At 42.9% G+C, this 15,000-nt stretch overlaps 1 protein-coding gene and 1 non-coding gene across 5 annotated transcripts in view; both read right to left on the minus strand.

Moving 5' to 3' along the window:
• The window catches only part of LOC123517336 (protein henna-like), a 50,337-nt gene that overhangs the window by 4,064 nt on the left and 31,273 nt on the right, over positions 1–15,000 (minus strand). Inside the window, exons 1-2 of one of the 4 annotated variants that reach the window (XM_045277338.1) lie at positions 11,085–11,243; positions 110–235 (exon numbers count right to left, since the gene is read on the minus strand). In XM_045277338.1, the coding sequence (XP_045133273.1) occupies positions 110–235; positions 11,085–11,123 (165 nt within the window). In that variant the 5' untranslated portion in view covers positions 11,124–11,243. Of the gene's footprint in view, positions 1–109; positions 236–1,030; positions 1,056–5,746; positions 5,942–11,084; positions 11,244–15,000 lie in introns of those variants that run through there. The other 3 variants (XM_045277337.1, XM_045277339.1, XM_045277340.1) reach the window with 3 other exon arrangements.
• Trnav-cac lies at positions 4,089–4,162 on the minus strand. Its single transcript has one exon. It is a non-coding gene; the product is annotated as a tRNA-Val (tRNA).

Below are 15,000 nucleotides of genomic sequence, written 5' to 3' on the forward strand. Positions count from 1 at the left end.
TCTCTCTCTCTCTCTCTCTCTCTCTCAAAATGAATGTAAAATAAAAAGATATACAAGTAAAAATAGAATAAATAGATAAATTAGTAAACAAACGTGGGGAGGGACAAACCTGGAAAGACTTGAGGGCGTTGGCGAGTGCCCCGATCTCCTCAGACATGGAGAAGAGGAGGGTCGTGCTGTCGGCATCTTCCTCCCCCTCCAGGATGTACTGCCCACCTTCCATCAGTGTCGGGAGCTGCCAAGGGGAGAAACACGTGGCACTGAGTCATGGGGAATAATGCAACACAATGGGCAGGAGTTGCAGGTTGCACGCCCATATTCTGCAAGCCTTTAGTCTCTCAACACGACTATATTTAAAAGCCAAAGAGATGATCAATTTCAGGGCTAACTATTTTTCCTCCCATAAACCCATAGTATCTTTCAGACATATGTTTTATAGTAGAGTATATCAATTCGTTTTGTAGCATAGAAGAAAGGAATTGAGCCATTAATTCTATTTTTTTACATTCTCATTTCATTTATACTCTTACACTGGGTCTGAATGTTATCCAAAGACATCCACAGCAGAGGAAGGGTTAAATCAGGGATGGGCAAACTTTTCAGTGCAAGGGCCGCATTAAAAAAAAAAATATCACAATCTTATATGGCCGCATATTACATCAACCCAAAATGATTAACATTTAAGATAGAAAATAAAAGGCATTTTAAAGAAAAAGCAACTCTCCCACGCATATGCATAAATGCGGGAAGAAAATGACATGTTCACAATATTATCTGATGCTGTCTTTAACTTTCTCTTTCAAATTTACTAACATTTGTCGGGCCACATGAATTCCATTAGCGGGCCGCATGAGTCCCGTGGGCCGTAGTTTGCCCACACCTGGGTTAAATGAATGGCATACGAGATGAGATAGATACATATTCATGAGTCTAACAGCTTGATATAATTCTGCAATGGAAAGAGAGAGGGACAAAGCAACTCTGCTCCAAAATATTTTATCTTATGCACCCTTCTGCTCCAATAACTCACCTGTCACAGTACGAACACAAGAGATACCTATTACAGGTGAACACGTTAGCTCTCCTTCAAGCCACTCGTGTGTAAGACTGACTGACGAGACAGACCGACCCACTTTTATAGGAGCCACACACGACCTTCCTTACCTCCCTTGCCTCATAACACCATTACAGGAAGTCGTGCAGTACTACGGCAGTTCCCTCTCAGTGCAACCTAGTAATTTGATGACAGGACGTAAACAAAAAAATAACTGGCACGGATGAAGAGGAGTAATTCTTTTCTACCTGAGCAAATGAGTTTAATGAAAAAAAAAGTGAAATTCAAGATGTGAAAATTACGAACTGCAAGCTCATGCGAGCGATTTACTCAGAATCAGGCCGCCCTTGACGTAAACAAAGATCATTCGCCAATACCGGGAATGCATTGCATCATACATTCATCCACCGGTCCTGACTCTGTAATGCATACGCATGTGTCAGTGTCCCAAGGCTGGTGTTGGGTTCAGTACTCTCCTACAATCCTTTCCTACTGCTGGCGTGATAAGGTGGATAAGAGAACACGTCGTCACTATGCTCCTGGAAGTGTTTACTATTGATGCTCCTGCGGCTACTGACGGGAGGCGTTACTGAATGTGTTTGGAGAACTATCATGTTCGCTTTCTTCGCATCCGGTAGTGACATGGACCTCTCCGCTACAATAAAGAAACAAAAGTCAATGGTGAAGATCATCAATATTGTCCTCTAAGTTAAATACATCATACTGGAATTTCAGCGAGTAAACTTAATCCTTTCATTAGTCATTGTTTCCTGAGTTTATTCAAATTACATTTTTTGTCTATCTTTTTCACAGCCTGACAGTGAAACCGATACTCTTTTATGTCAGAGTTAGATACAGTATATCATTATTGTGCCATGCCCCTCACAGCAGCATGACAGCGTTAGTGTTAAGGGCGAGACAGGTGGCATGGCGCGAAGGGCCAAGCGTCCAGATACTCCTATCAGGCCGCAGCACGGGAGCCTCGAGCCAGACTCTCACTTCACTGACCTTGAAAGTACGTCTGATGTAAGTTCACTACACCAGGCACTCTCAGTTTTGTCTGCAAAGTCTTCTTATCACGCTCCTTTTACTACTTAACTCCATATGGTTAACCATGGAGCTCAGCACTTGACTAATAGCATGTCAGCACCCGGAAAAAAATTATTTTCCTAGATGGGCTCTCGCCTGAGGTGCGCTACGCCCACCGACCTTTAGATCTTACCGACCAGCCTCTGGCGGAGAGGGAGGGGCGATGGCTTGCGTCTATACTCCAAGATGGTTATTTTATCGGCTGCTATAGTATATATATATATATATATATATATATATATATATATATATATATATATATATATATATATATATATATATATATATATATATATATATATATATATATATATATATATATATATATATATATATATATATATATATATATATATATATATATATATATATATATATATATATATATATATATATATATATATATATATATATATATATATATATATATATATATATATATATATATATATATATATATATATATATATATATATATATATATATATATATATATATATATATATATATATATATATATATACGAACAATAGGCAGGGTGGAGTGTTGTGGGTGGGGTGTGTGGTTGACAAATAATTTTTTCTGCTTCTCGGCCAACACGAGAGGCCTTCACTGCATGCTTTCTCCAGCAGTGGTGCCGCCTCTTCCTTCCTTCCCGCACCGTCAGTGTTGCCACCCTCAGGCTCCCTTACTGTTCCTGCAACCATTACTGACTTCAGCTACACCACCACGACCATCACCAATTCCTTCACTGCTTCATGGTAACTCTTTATATACTCGTATTGCGTCATCATCATCACCAATCATTACTCATTGTTTCGATCACTCTCAGACACTCGCATGCCTCTCCATCATGCCGGTACATCGTATTCCTTGCATCAAACTCTGCCACAATCGAGGTTTACAGTTCTGCAGCACAAACAACTTATGGCGGCTGGAGTTAGCATACTGCAATGCTCTCTGATCTCCGTAAGGCCTAGTGACATTAGGTGGTCAAGTGAGACGTGCATGGGCGGGCCACTGGGTGCGTGTCTCCCGTTCACCGCATCACCACTTTCATTAATGGCTATCCGTCACGCAATGCCTCACTGCTGTCTCCTGCCAATTTCTGACGAGTCATGGATGATGTAATACTGACTGGAGTGGCTGTTACTTATCAGTTAAATTCGTAATTAAAACGTAAAATACATAAATAACAAAGAATTTAACACGAAATTCCATTACATTCATGAAAAATGGAGATAAGGTTTGATAAGACTGTTAAGGAAACATGGCGCCGGGAAGGTGGCGCTCCAGCGTATACAGGTGGGCACGAGAGACCATTAATCAGGCGCCCTGGTAACCGGTTTTCAAGGCACTGGGCGGACATTGGGCTGTGTTACCTAGCGAGGAGCCAGAAGGAGGGAAGCGAGATATAACTTGCTATTCAAACAAAGAAACTTGATGGTGTGTGCAATTCACCACGGTTGTCTGCTGGTCACCCAGCCAGTCTTCCCCATTCCGGAGCGAGCTTGGCAGAGCTCATCTTCGGATAGGACTGAGACCACAACACACTCCACACACCGGGAAAGCGAGGCCACAACCCCTCGAGTTACATCCCGTACCTATTTACTGCTAGGTGAACAGGGGCTACACATTAAGCCTCGCCGCTTCCCGGGACTAGAACCCGGACCCCCTCGATTGTGAGTCGAGTGTGCTAACCACTACACTACGCGGTGTGTGTATGTTTCACTGTTTGATCTGCTGCAGTCTCTGACGAGACAGCCAGACGTTACCCTACGGAGCGAGCTCAGAGCTCATTATTTCCGATCTTCGGATAGGCCTGAGACCAGGCACACACCACACACCGGGACAACAAGGTCACAACTTCTCGATTTACATTCCGTACCTACTCACTGCTAGGTGAACAGGGGCTACACGTGAAAGGAGACACACCCAAATATCTCCGCCCGGCCGGGGAATCGAACCCCGGTCCTCTGGCTTGTGAAGCCAGCGCTCTAACCACTGAGCTACCGGGCGTGTGTGTGTGTGTGTGTGTGTGTGTGCCTGATTGTCGCTATTGCAAATTTGTACCTCTCAGCAATTACAGAAATTATAAAAAGGATAACATCCTTGTATTTCAAAGATTCTTTTTGACCTCGCTCTGGGGACTGGCATTCAAGTGCACTTTTTTAGCATAACTTATTTACTTTTTCTTGCCTAATGCCTCTTTTACATGTAAAAAGGATAATTATTCTTTTAGAAAAAAAAATATTGCAAGAAGAAGTATAATATTTTGACCACGCAGTGTACTCACCCCAAGGCTTACTCCCTTAAACCTACCTATAGCCCATCAACACTTTTTATTATCGCCGAAAGCCTCAAGTATGTAAATTTTCAGATCCCCTAAGGCGAGGCTGAGTGCCGGCAAGGTAGCGCGTGGCGGAATGCTGGGAGTGGTGCACACCTGTAGGGAGAACTGACTTATCCTTTTGTAAGAATCAACTGAAATCACGAAAGACGAATTAACTGCTATCTCTGAGCTTTCCCTTTGTGAAGTTTCAGAGACAGAGATGTCCCAACACGCATACCTCAGGCACATCCTGCATCTGTTCAGCCACCGCCACTGTGATCTTGGTGTCTTAAGTATATTTGAAACCTAAGAATAATAAAAAAAAAAAAAAATCGAGGGAGAACTTAAAGAGGAACAAAAAGTATGAAGCCTTCCTCGGAACCCTCCCCTGGCGGCACCAAATGGCCCGTGTGGTCGTTTTTAAGCCATGACGGTTAGCGAGTGTGCGCCTCGCGCCTGGAAACAAGAACTATTCTCCATATGACCACTAGCACTCCACTCACACACACACACACACACACACACGTTGCTCGGTTCACAATTAGAAGATCCGAAATCAGCGGCGAGGCAGATAAGCGAGTCTTTTAATATGTACCCCTGTTCACCTATTGACCAATAGCAAGTAGGAACATGGTGCAAGCAGAGGAACTGTGCCTTCGCTGTCCGGGTGTGTGGCATGTGCGTGGTCTCAATTATACTCAAATAAGTCTTATGAGCTTTGAACTCTTTCCCGTAAGGGAACGGCTGGTTCGGTGACCAGCAGACGACCGTGCCCACGGATGAATACTACACACACACACACACACACACACACACACACACACACACACACACACACACACACACAAGCATGCATACCTACATGTATATTCGTACATGACACTTGCTTGAAAATCGTCATTATTACTGAGACAAATCAAACAAGCACAGGCACGCAGGAGCCAAGCAGACCTGGACTGTGCCCCCAGCCTTGGCCGCTTAGTGGCGCAGCGCTGAGGTTTGTACTCAAGGGGACCCACGACCTTTTGTTGGGTTGGATGCATTATATGTTACCTGCCAGCAACGTGAATGACACGTTGATTTGAAAATTTTTCTACGTCTTCCGTTCTTACCTTGCATGACAATGTCACAAAGTTATTCTGCATTGTGGCGGGTGGACATCACTCGCACGTTACCTTACATACCTTTACATTTACCTTCAATAAACACAAAGACTATCCCATTATCAGTAAACAAATGTTTGAGGAATCATAGAGGAGTCACGAACCTACCTTGTCATGGTGGACTTTAGAGTTCATGTCACCGGTAAGGGTGCAACACTCCGTTGCTCCGTTCATGTTTGCTGTCAAGTATCCTACTATGGAACCAAACTATACAAGGCAAAGTGACCGCGGTGCAGCAGTGGTGATGGAGAAGCAGCAGCCAAGCAAAGGAGATCCGACCTCAGTCGCCTCCAACCCAGAAGTGCGAGAGTGGGAGGCTGAGGCAGAGGGCATCACTACCACTGGAACTAAATACTTTCTCGGCCTTGATGCGCCACGAAGCCCATCCCTTCATCCCCCACCCCCCTCGGTATCAGACTCGCCATCAATAGGAATTCTTTTCCCTGCTAAAGGGAGAGAGAAAACTCGGATAGGTATTCATAGCAAAATTAGCAAGCGCAAGAGAGAAAAAAAAAATGTAAATGTATAAGAGCAAAATCAACGTCTATGGGAGACAACGAAAGGAATAAAGCAGCCACGGGTAAAAAACATTTGCCAGTGTGCATACTTGACGCAAATTTGTATGCTGCTGGCACTAGCAGTTGACCAATGTTGGTCATTTGTATTGGGGGTTGCCAGGTGAGGAGGATTTATTAACAAAGTAGCAGTAAATTTCAGCCTCACACGTTATTACAAAGTTTAGCAAACAGCCACTCCAGTCCTGTCGGCTGCTGAAGGAAAGCACTGCGGCGCCAAGTGACGACGGTGACGCGGAATTAAAATTATTTTGCTCTAACCAGAATCATGCCATTTGAAACATTGACAGTGAACATTAGACAAAACTCCAGGTGGCGCTGGGCAACAAAAGCCACAAAAGCATTTACTGCTCCTGGTAAGTTGGAGCTTCAGGATTCTACATACTCGAGTGCAAGACTTCAAATAGTTTGTACCCAAGTTCACACCCCACCAGACTGCAGCGCCAGGCTCATTTTGTTAAGGGATTCAGTCTTAGACGCAGAAAAAAAAATGATGATAATAATAAATAGCTAAAAAAGATAAATAGCAAAAAATAATGAAAAGAAATAATTAATAAAATGATGGTAAAGACGGTCGGCTGAACAAGTTTGCCTTCCTACAGTCTACTTTCCTTTCCGGGATACACATAATCTTTCTGCTTCTCCTACTAAAGAGAGAAAACGGCACTAATTTGTTATGCTCTAAATGCTACAAATTAATGCTACTCGTAAATTAACAATTACGTAGATATTAACAACTTAACCTTCTCCGACACTGTAGACTAAAGTAGGACGGAATCATCACTTTTAATTCTCTGTTATCTTACTACGCAAAACACTACGCATTAAGAGTCCGTAGGGGAGTGAAGGGGTGACGCACAGAAGGAGGAGGCGGAGGCGGAGGATGAGGAAGGAGGGAAGATGACGGAGTGAAAGAGGAAGAAAAACAAGTTTGATGGAGAGATGGGATAAAAAGGAAGGAAGGATGAGAAGGAAGAGGCAGAGTGAAGGAAATGTGGGGGTTTCTGGTGAAGTGGAGGACAAGGCTGACCTAACAGTTGTGTGCTGCGGCGTGAGGGTTGCTTACTGTCCATCAAATTAGCGCCTCCGTCTGTCTGTCTGTCTCTCTGTCTGTTTGTTTGTCTCAGAAACACAGTTGCCTTCAAAACAACAGTAATAGCAATAAAGAATAAGATATATCGCAATACTTATTTACTTTTATATATACTTTGTAAAGTCAAATGGAAAAATTCGACACTACAACAAATTATCAATACTACTACTACTACTACTACTACTACTACTACTACTACTACTACTACTACTAATGATAATAACTAATAATAATAGTAATAATAATAATAATAATAATAATAATAAAAGTAATGATAAAAGAACATGACAAAAAATGTACTTGAACTATGAGAACAAAAGACTAAAAAAAAAATTACGAATATTTAGACATACAACACAATTACGACTTAAATTTCGCACACATCATAGACTTAACCATTTTATTATTCTTTTTTTTTCTCTCTCCCCCAGTGACAGTTCTTCTCGTGTAAAACATAAAGGGCAAGGTCGAGCAATTAGACATGTACTATTCATCTAATTGTATTTATGAGAAGCAGCAAGTGTTATCGCACCCAGCATAAAACTAATGGCCTTGTGTCGCAGATACTTATACAGACGCGCCATTTCCATTCTAATCTGGCCGCTGGTAACGACGAGCCACACCGGGACAGGCTTGGTGGTGTGTTGAGTTCTTTGCTATCCTTCCAACGTACTCCCTTTTGGCTACTTGCTGTCTGTTTCTCTCTGCTTTCATCTGTGTGCATCTGCTATTCTTTTTTTTCTCTTTTCCTTCTTGTCTGTTTTTCTTACGTTCCTGGTTGCCTATATGTTTGTCCTTCCACTTGTCTTTCTCTACTCTCATCTGTGTGTGTCCGCAATTCCGCCTTTCTTTTTTCCTGCTTGCCTTTTTTTTTTTTTTTTTTGTCAGCCCATATGTTTTTCCTTCCTCCTGCCTTTTCTTAATTTTTCCTTTTCTTTTCTCCTTTGCTTGCCTACCATTCCTCTGGTCTCTCTTCTTGCTTCTCGACCCCATCTTTCTACTTGCATGTCTACCTGTTCAACTGCTTGTCTGCCTCTCTGTCTGCCGTCCCGCTCATACTCTGCTTATCTACCAGACTGTCACCCTCAAAGCGCCACACAATGGGCGCTCCCTGCATTTCAAGTCCACAAATCCGGTTGAGTCTAGATTATCATGCAACACATCACATCGACACCTGAGTCTTGTTATTCGTCAGCATTATTGCCTTTGTATATCTCAGCATTCAGGGCAGATATGCATAAATGACGATCTAGATACAAATTGCTGCGAAACGACATGAACTGTGTATAATGCCTTCACTCTCAACAAGGATTCAAGGTTTCCAGCCCATGAAACAAGGTGTGCGTCGATCTCTACGTGTTTTGTGGCAGTGATGGAGTGTTCCTGGGCTGTGATTAATGAGTGGGGTGTAAGGCTGCTCAAGGATGCCATCTCTCTCTCTCTCTCTCTCTCTCTCTCTCTCTCTCTCTCTCTCTCTCTCTCTCTCTCCCTCCCAGGACGAGACAAAGGCTTATTTGGGACGACATTAGCATCTTCTAGCAGTGTGTGTTCCTGTTCTCCATATTCCCTCAGCTAAACGGGCGACAAAGAAGAAGGAAAATGCATACCTGGTTATTACACAGTGTACATAAATACATCTGGTTTAGAGTGCTATAAATTTATGCGACTCTTCTGCTATTCCTTTTACCGTGACGAAAATGCAAAAACGAGACTGTGAACATTGTGAAAAGTTGCCTCGTGCACATTCTTATGTATATAAATTAATTCGCTATGTATCTGGATTACATATGAACTCCCCCTCTCTCTCTCTCTCTCTCTCTGATAAATGACTAAGATTATATCTGCAACCAACAAAGAAGAAGAAGAAGAAGAAGAAGAAGAAAAAGAAGAAGAAGAAGAAGAAGAAAAGAAGAAGTAGAAGAGGAAAGGCGAAGGAAGAAGAAGAAGAAGAAGAAGAAGAAGAAAAAGAAAAAAGACGAAGGAGACGAAAACAAAGAAAAAATAACCCTGAGATAAAATGGTAATCTCAACAAACAGGGAAGTCTGGCTGTGTAGCTACGACCTAAGCTAAACAGACAGTGACGAAGATTTGTCTGGGAGTTATATAATGGCATGGACGAAGGTGAAGTGAAGGTGCGAGGGAGGGCAGAAACAGCCTTTGGGGAGGTGGAGATCCGGCGCCGTGGTGGACAGAGATGGTAGAGGTGAGGAGAATGCGGAAGAGAGGTCGAGGTACTTAATGTTCGGAAGGTCAGACTCCAAGAAAATAAAAAAACAGATGCTTGGAGTGAGAGAGGGAAAGATTAGACATTTTACTTATGGTAGAGATCAACAAATCTGCCCTTGAAAAGACTAAAAATGTTTTTAAGAACACACTAGAAAGGAGTTTAAATCTAACGGCTTACGATGCCAAGTAAGAAGACAGTAATAAACACCAACGGACACCAAAAGAAGAAAAGAAAAAGAAAGAAAACGAATTGATGCCCGAATGAGGAAGGGAAGGATGGAAGTGGTGATGGCGTGGTTGGAAGGGCGGGAGCAATGCCAATAAAGGTGAGTGGAAGGGAAGGTATGCAAGGTGGTGGAGGCATGAGGCTGAGGTCTGGGCTTTGTTTGCACGCGTCCCCCTCACAAGTTGTTGTATAACCGGCACTGCCAGAAGTTCCTCGACGGCCAACCAGCTGACCTCAAGGACTCGGACCCCCAAGGACCGGCCAGCCTCATGTAACCAAGGGTGTCGCGGCGAGGGTGACGCAACCCAACAGTTTCAACCCCGCCCCCCCCACATCCTCCGCTCCGGCAGTGGTAAAGGACACCATTGCAGTAAACAAGTTAATTTTGAAAGAATGATTAAGGAGACAAAGTCACGAAAGTTAAAAATAGTTCACTGCCCTTCACTGACAGCACCACTTTACTTATTCCTCTCTCTCCTTCTGACTATCTTAGTGAGAGAGGAAAGTAGAACCTGAGGAACACTGCTGATCCCTAAATTACTTGCTGAAAAATGCAATAAAGTAAATACAGATTGCACTGCACTCTGGGAGAGACCTTAAGGGATCACCTCGGAAAGTGACGCTCAGAAAGCATAATTGAAGAGGTGGACTTGCATTACGCTGAATGAAATAATTGGTGTGGAGCCAAGTATAAGTGAAGTAGTGTTTCTTCCATGCCAGAGGGACACTGGTCAAAGGCAACTAAATTCATTAAAAAGAAATAAATACATAAGGTCCACTGAGGTGCCAGTTTCTAAAGAATAATAAGATGCAAGGCAAAAAATAAAATGAAATATTAAAGAAATTTAGAGGAGCGTCTTGAGACAATCATCGAACAATTGAAGTAATATGAAGAGGAAATAGAAGCAGGTATGGAATTCGAAAGTTTGCTAGAAAATGGAAGGTGAACAACATCTGGATGGCAGCAATTATAAAGTCTTGTGCATCGAGGATACGGGAGGACAGGCATACAGTCACCAAGATCAGGAAAGCAGTTAGCATGAAAATAGCGGTAGAAGCTAACAAGGGATTAACAGTGTGGCGACGTGAAATAAACCTGAAGACAGTCAGTTAGAGAAATAAAATAAAAAAAAAATATCATGATTCCACCCTGCTTACCAATGAAACTGGAGTATTCATTGTCAAGTACTTGTAGAAAATGGAATCCACACTTATATGGCGATGAATTAACACTGTTTGTAGAGTAGGAAAGCACAAATATAAGAAAAGTGAGCAGGAAATCAGAATCAGAATCAGAACCACCTAAGAGCGAAATATCTACTTACTTCCAACGTGATCTCCATGTCGGCGGCCTGGGTTGGCATAGCGCGGAGATTTGTGAAGGCAAAACGGGAGGAATGAGTATGGGGATCGACTCTTCGCCGCAGCTGCTCAAGGTTTTCTGGCCACCTTCAGCCGATGCCGCGTTATTTTACGTGGCCCCTTTCCTGTGGTAGTGCGTAACTCCGCCCCGAAATCCTCGGAGGTCAGCACCATGATGCGTCTTTTTCTCCACTGGCTGGGAACATACGTCGTAGGCCTTAACACGCATTGTTTGCAGGCGAGAATAAACAATGTCACCTTGAATCGACAACTGAGCTAACACGACGCTGGACAACAAACAAAACTAACTCGAAAAAAAGGAAAAAGGAGAAAAGTAAGAAAGTAAAAACGAGAAGGTGGACACGCACACAACAGGTTTGAAAGAGAGAGAGAGAGAGAGAGAGAGAGAGAGAGAGAGAGAGAGAGAGAGAGAGAGAGAGAGAGAGAGAGAGAGAGAGAGAGAGAGAGAGAGAGAGAGAGAGAGAGAGAGAGAGAGAGAGAGAGAGAGAGAGAGAGAGAGAGAGAGAGAGAGAGAGAGAGAGAGAGAGAGAGAGAGAGAGAGAGAGAGAGAGAGAGAGAGAGCTATGGTCTGACTAAGTAACTGGCACGTAATTTGTCTCACAAGATAACCCTTTATTAATGCAATTAGTAATGCTCTTTTTTGTAGGAACAGCTTTCTTTTTAGCGTGTGTATCAGCCTCGTTATGTCAATTTATACAACACACACACACACACACACACACACACACACACACACACACACGCACGCACGCACGCACACACACACACACACACACACACACACACACACACACACACACACACACACAGAGAGAGAGAGAGAGAGAGAGAGAGAGAGAGAGAGAGAGAGAGAGAGAGAGAGAGAGAGATGAAATGTCCACAAAGAATAGGCATCTAAAAGTGGAACTGATCCTTGCCTGATATAAAACTCGACTGCCTTAAACTGAGCAGCGATACTGAGGTAAATTTGGCTGTGTCCATTTCATGACTCATGGAGGACTGGCTCGCTGGATCCACGCAGCCTTGAATCATCACGTCCGCGAGCCGCCATCAGCTAGGAACAGTGGCCATGCATATAAACTCAAACAATTAATAGAAGCATGGAGGTCATACGATGTTACGTCGCAAGAAAGCATGCGAGGGTGTGTGCGAGAATGTCCCAGGCTGACCAATCACAGTCGAGGAAGGGAACCAAACCCACCACAGCCTCCGCCAATGAGCAGAGGGAGAGAATGCCGAGCCTCTGCTACGTCACTCGGCCCTGGCCGCTGGAAGATCAGCTGAGGCGCCTGAACCAATGCCGTGGTGCGGCCATGAATACCAGGATCACGTGGACACTGCTTGACTGCTTCACTATATTTGCCATGGAAATGAGCACCGGCCTGCTTGTGACTTCAGGGTACGAGAGAGAGAGAGAGAGAGAGAGAGAGAGAGAGAGAGAGAGAGAGAGAGAGAGAGAGAGAGAGAGAGAGAGAGAGAGAGAGCGCTTATTACTGAGAAATTAGCAAAAGCCTTAGTCTGTTTCTTTTCTTGTGTTTAATAATCTTGAAAAGCAGTTTTTTTCTTAATTTATACATTAGAAAGGAAAACATATTTACTGCATATGAAAAAGCAATAAAAGCAATTTCAACAAAAAAATACTACCAAGCACTTCAGTGATAAGGAACCTAGGGAACGATATTTTTTGGCTCCAAGCAACACACTTGATATAGCATTTCCACCCTTCCTTCTTTCTAGTGCATAGTTATTGTAAATGTAGGGAGGGAAACACATATTTCACTCACTAGTGGTATCAGGTATTATTCAGATATCCAGTATTTTCATATGAATAGAATGAGCGGAAAATAATATAAAGTTACAATTTAAGTAAGATTTTTTATGGTTCATTCCAAGCACACTGAGATGACTGCTCGAGTTCGCACGTGTGAAAATCCCAATAGCTTTTGAGCTGATGATGGAATACAGTACAGTATGTCCTTCGGAATATTTGGCAAAGCGTATAGATCATGCGGCGCTGCTGCTCAGTGTTCTTGACATTCGCCCTGGTGGCCATGGTCAAGTCAGGTCACTCCGGAGTCGTCGCCAAACCATTTCATTCAAGTTCTCTTTTGTGCGTCTTATCGTCTGTATGTGCAAAACTTTCTGCAAACTTATTACACCAAAATTTGGGCTCTGTTGAGACGTTTAAAGAATATACTAAAGTTATCTAAACTGCATCTAATCGTGTTTTTCTTTGGTTTACTTTTTGTCTCACTTTCCTTTCTCTTTTCCTTTGTCCTCTTCCCCCTCTTTTCATTCGGTGAAATATCCATGGCCATCAACACCACGGGTCTGTAGTTTGAGCACAGCAGCAGATCAGGCTGGAAGAAAGCCGAAGATACGGCCGTTGTGTTCTGCCTCCGTTGTATTCAGTAACCCTGACCGCTGCGGGGCCACTCCACACCAGTTCGAGGTAGTTTCCAAAACGCAAATCTTATCCAGCGAAGGCTATTTGCGGCATAGTTCTCTCTCTCTCTCTCTCTCTCTCTCTCTCTCTCTCTCTCTCTCTCTCTTCCTTTTTTAAACAGCATAGTGAACAAACCGTCTTATAAACTTTTGTCAATCTTTAGTTCAACACAGACATCTCATCTCCTCGTTGCTTCTCCCTGTGTACAAATGTTTGCGATCTCCGAGTAACTGATGTTTGTAAGTGGAAAGTTTTTAAGAGGTGAAAGCTTTTTTTGCAATGAATATTACAATACATATTTAGGTATTTCAATACATATCAAGAGTAATTCTTACCTAATCATTATGCACGTACACCTCTTCATATATATCATGTTTGTAAATTGTAGTTGCTGTATCAATTTGCCAAGAGCATTTGTATGTATGATGACGTGCTGCATTTAACAGTCTTAGGAGGCATGACGTGCATGCTGTCCACTGGTTGCCATCGACTCCTCTCGCTTCCTCAGCCACACCTCTCTTCTTTCCTTTTTTAATTTTTGCATGACAAAACATTTCCTACTGTCGCACCTTTGTGTGTGTGTGTGTGTGTGTGTGTGTGTGTGTGTGTGTGTGTGTGTGTGTGTGTGTGTGTGTGTCCACGAGGAACAAGAAAGATGAGGAGGCCTGGAGTACAATACTACGATGCGTGGCTCTGAACAAACATTTGCTTCTCTCGTATGTAAGAGGACGAGGGGTTACGAAAGTTTTGATGTGTATTGTAAACTTTCATTTCCACTCACTTTTTATTATTCTCAAACGTTTCAGAGTCTCAACTTGACCGATTATACCAGACTGGCGAAGCTTAAAGTATGAGAGAAAGAGAAAGGTTTTCCTATATCTATCGCCTGTAAACCAGACACAGTGTGGAACAGAAAAAGCCAACATCCTGAGCACCAAGTTCTTTTGGTACCATTTATAGATATAGATCAATTATATATATCATACCATATCATAAATTAATTACATATTGGTTCAATTGAAGGTGTTCGGTGTGGGACGGAGGAGGAGGAGGACAACGATGACGAGAGAGAGTTGATGAGGAGAAAAATATATGGAAAAGTACTAGAGAAGACAAGGAAGGAATAGACTGAAGAAGGGAAGGTGAATTGAAGGTCAGTGCCAAGGCAAGATACTTTAAAGACAGTGATAAGGAGGAACTGCTGCTGACTGGGATGGTAAGGGTTTCTCAAGCGACCTGCGGACTGTGGTGGTGGTGGCGGCGGCGGGTGGATGCGCCAGGCTAGTGATGTAATGTGTAAACAAGATGTAGTGGTACTGGTGTTGTGTAACCTTTCCATTTAAGCCTCTGTGATGTTAACCACTGTTGCTCAAAGGTAGTCCAACTTTTTCCACCTTCTTCCATTGGTTGCT

This window comes from Portunus trituberculatus, chromosome 42, assembly GCF_017591435.1.
Source record: "Portunus trituberculatus isolate SZX2019 chromosome 42, ASM1759143v1, whole genome shotgun sequence".
Taxonomy (NCBI): domain Eukaryota; kingdom Metazoa; phylum Arthropoda; class Malacostraca; order Decapoda; family Portunidae; genus Portunus; species Portunus trituberculatus.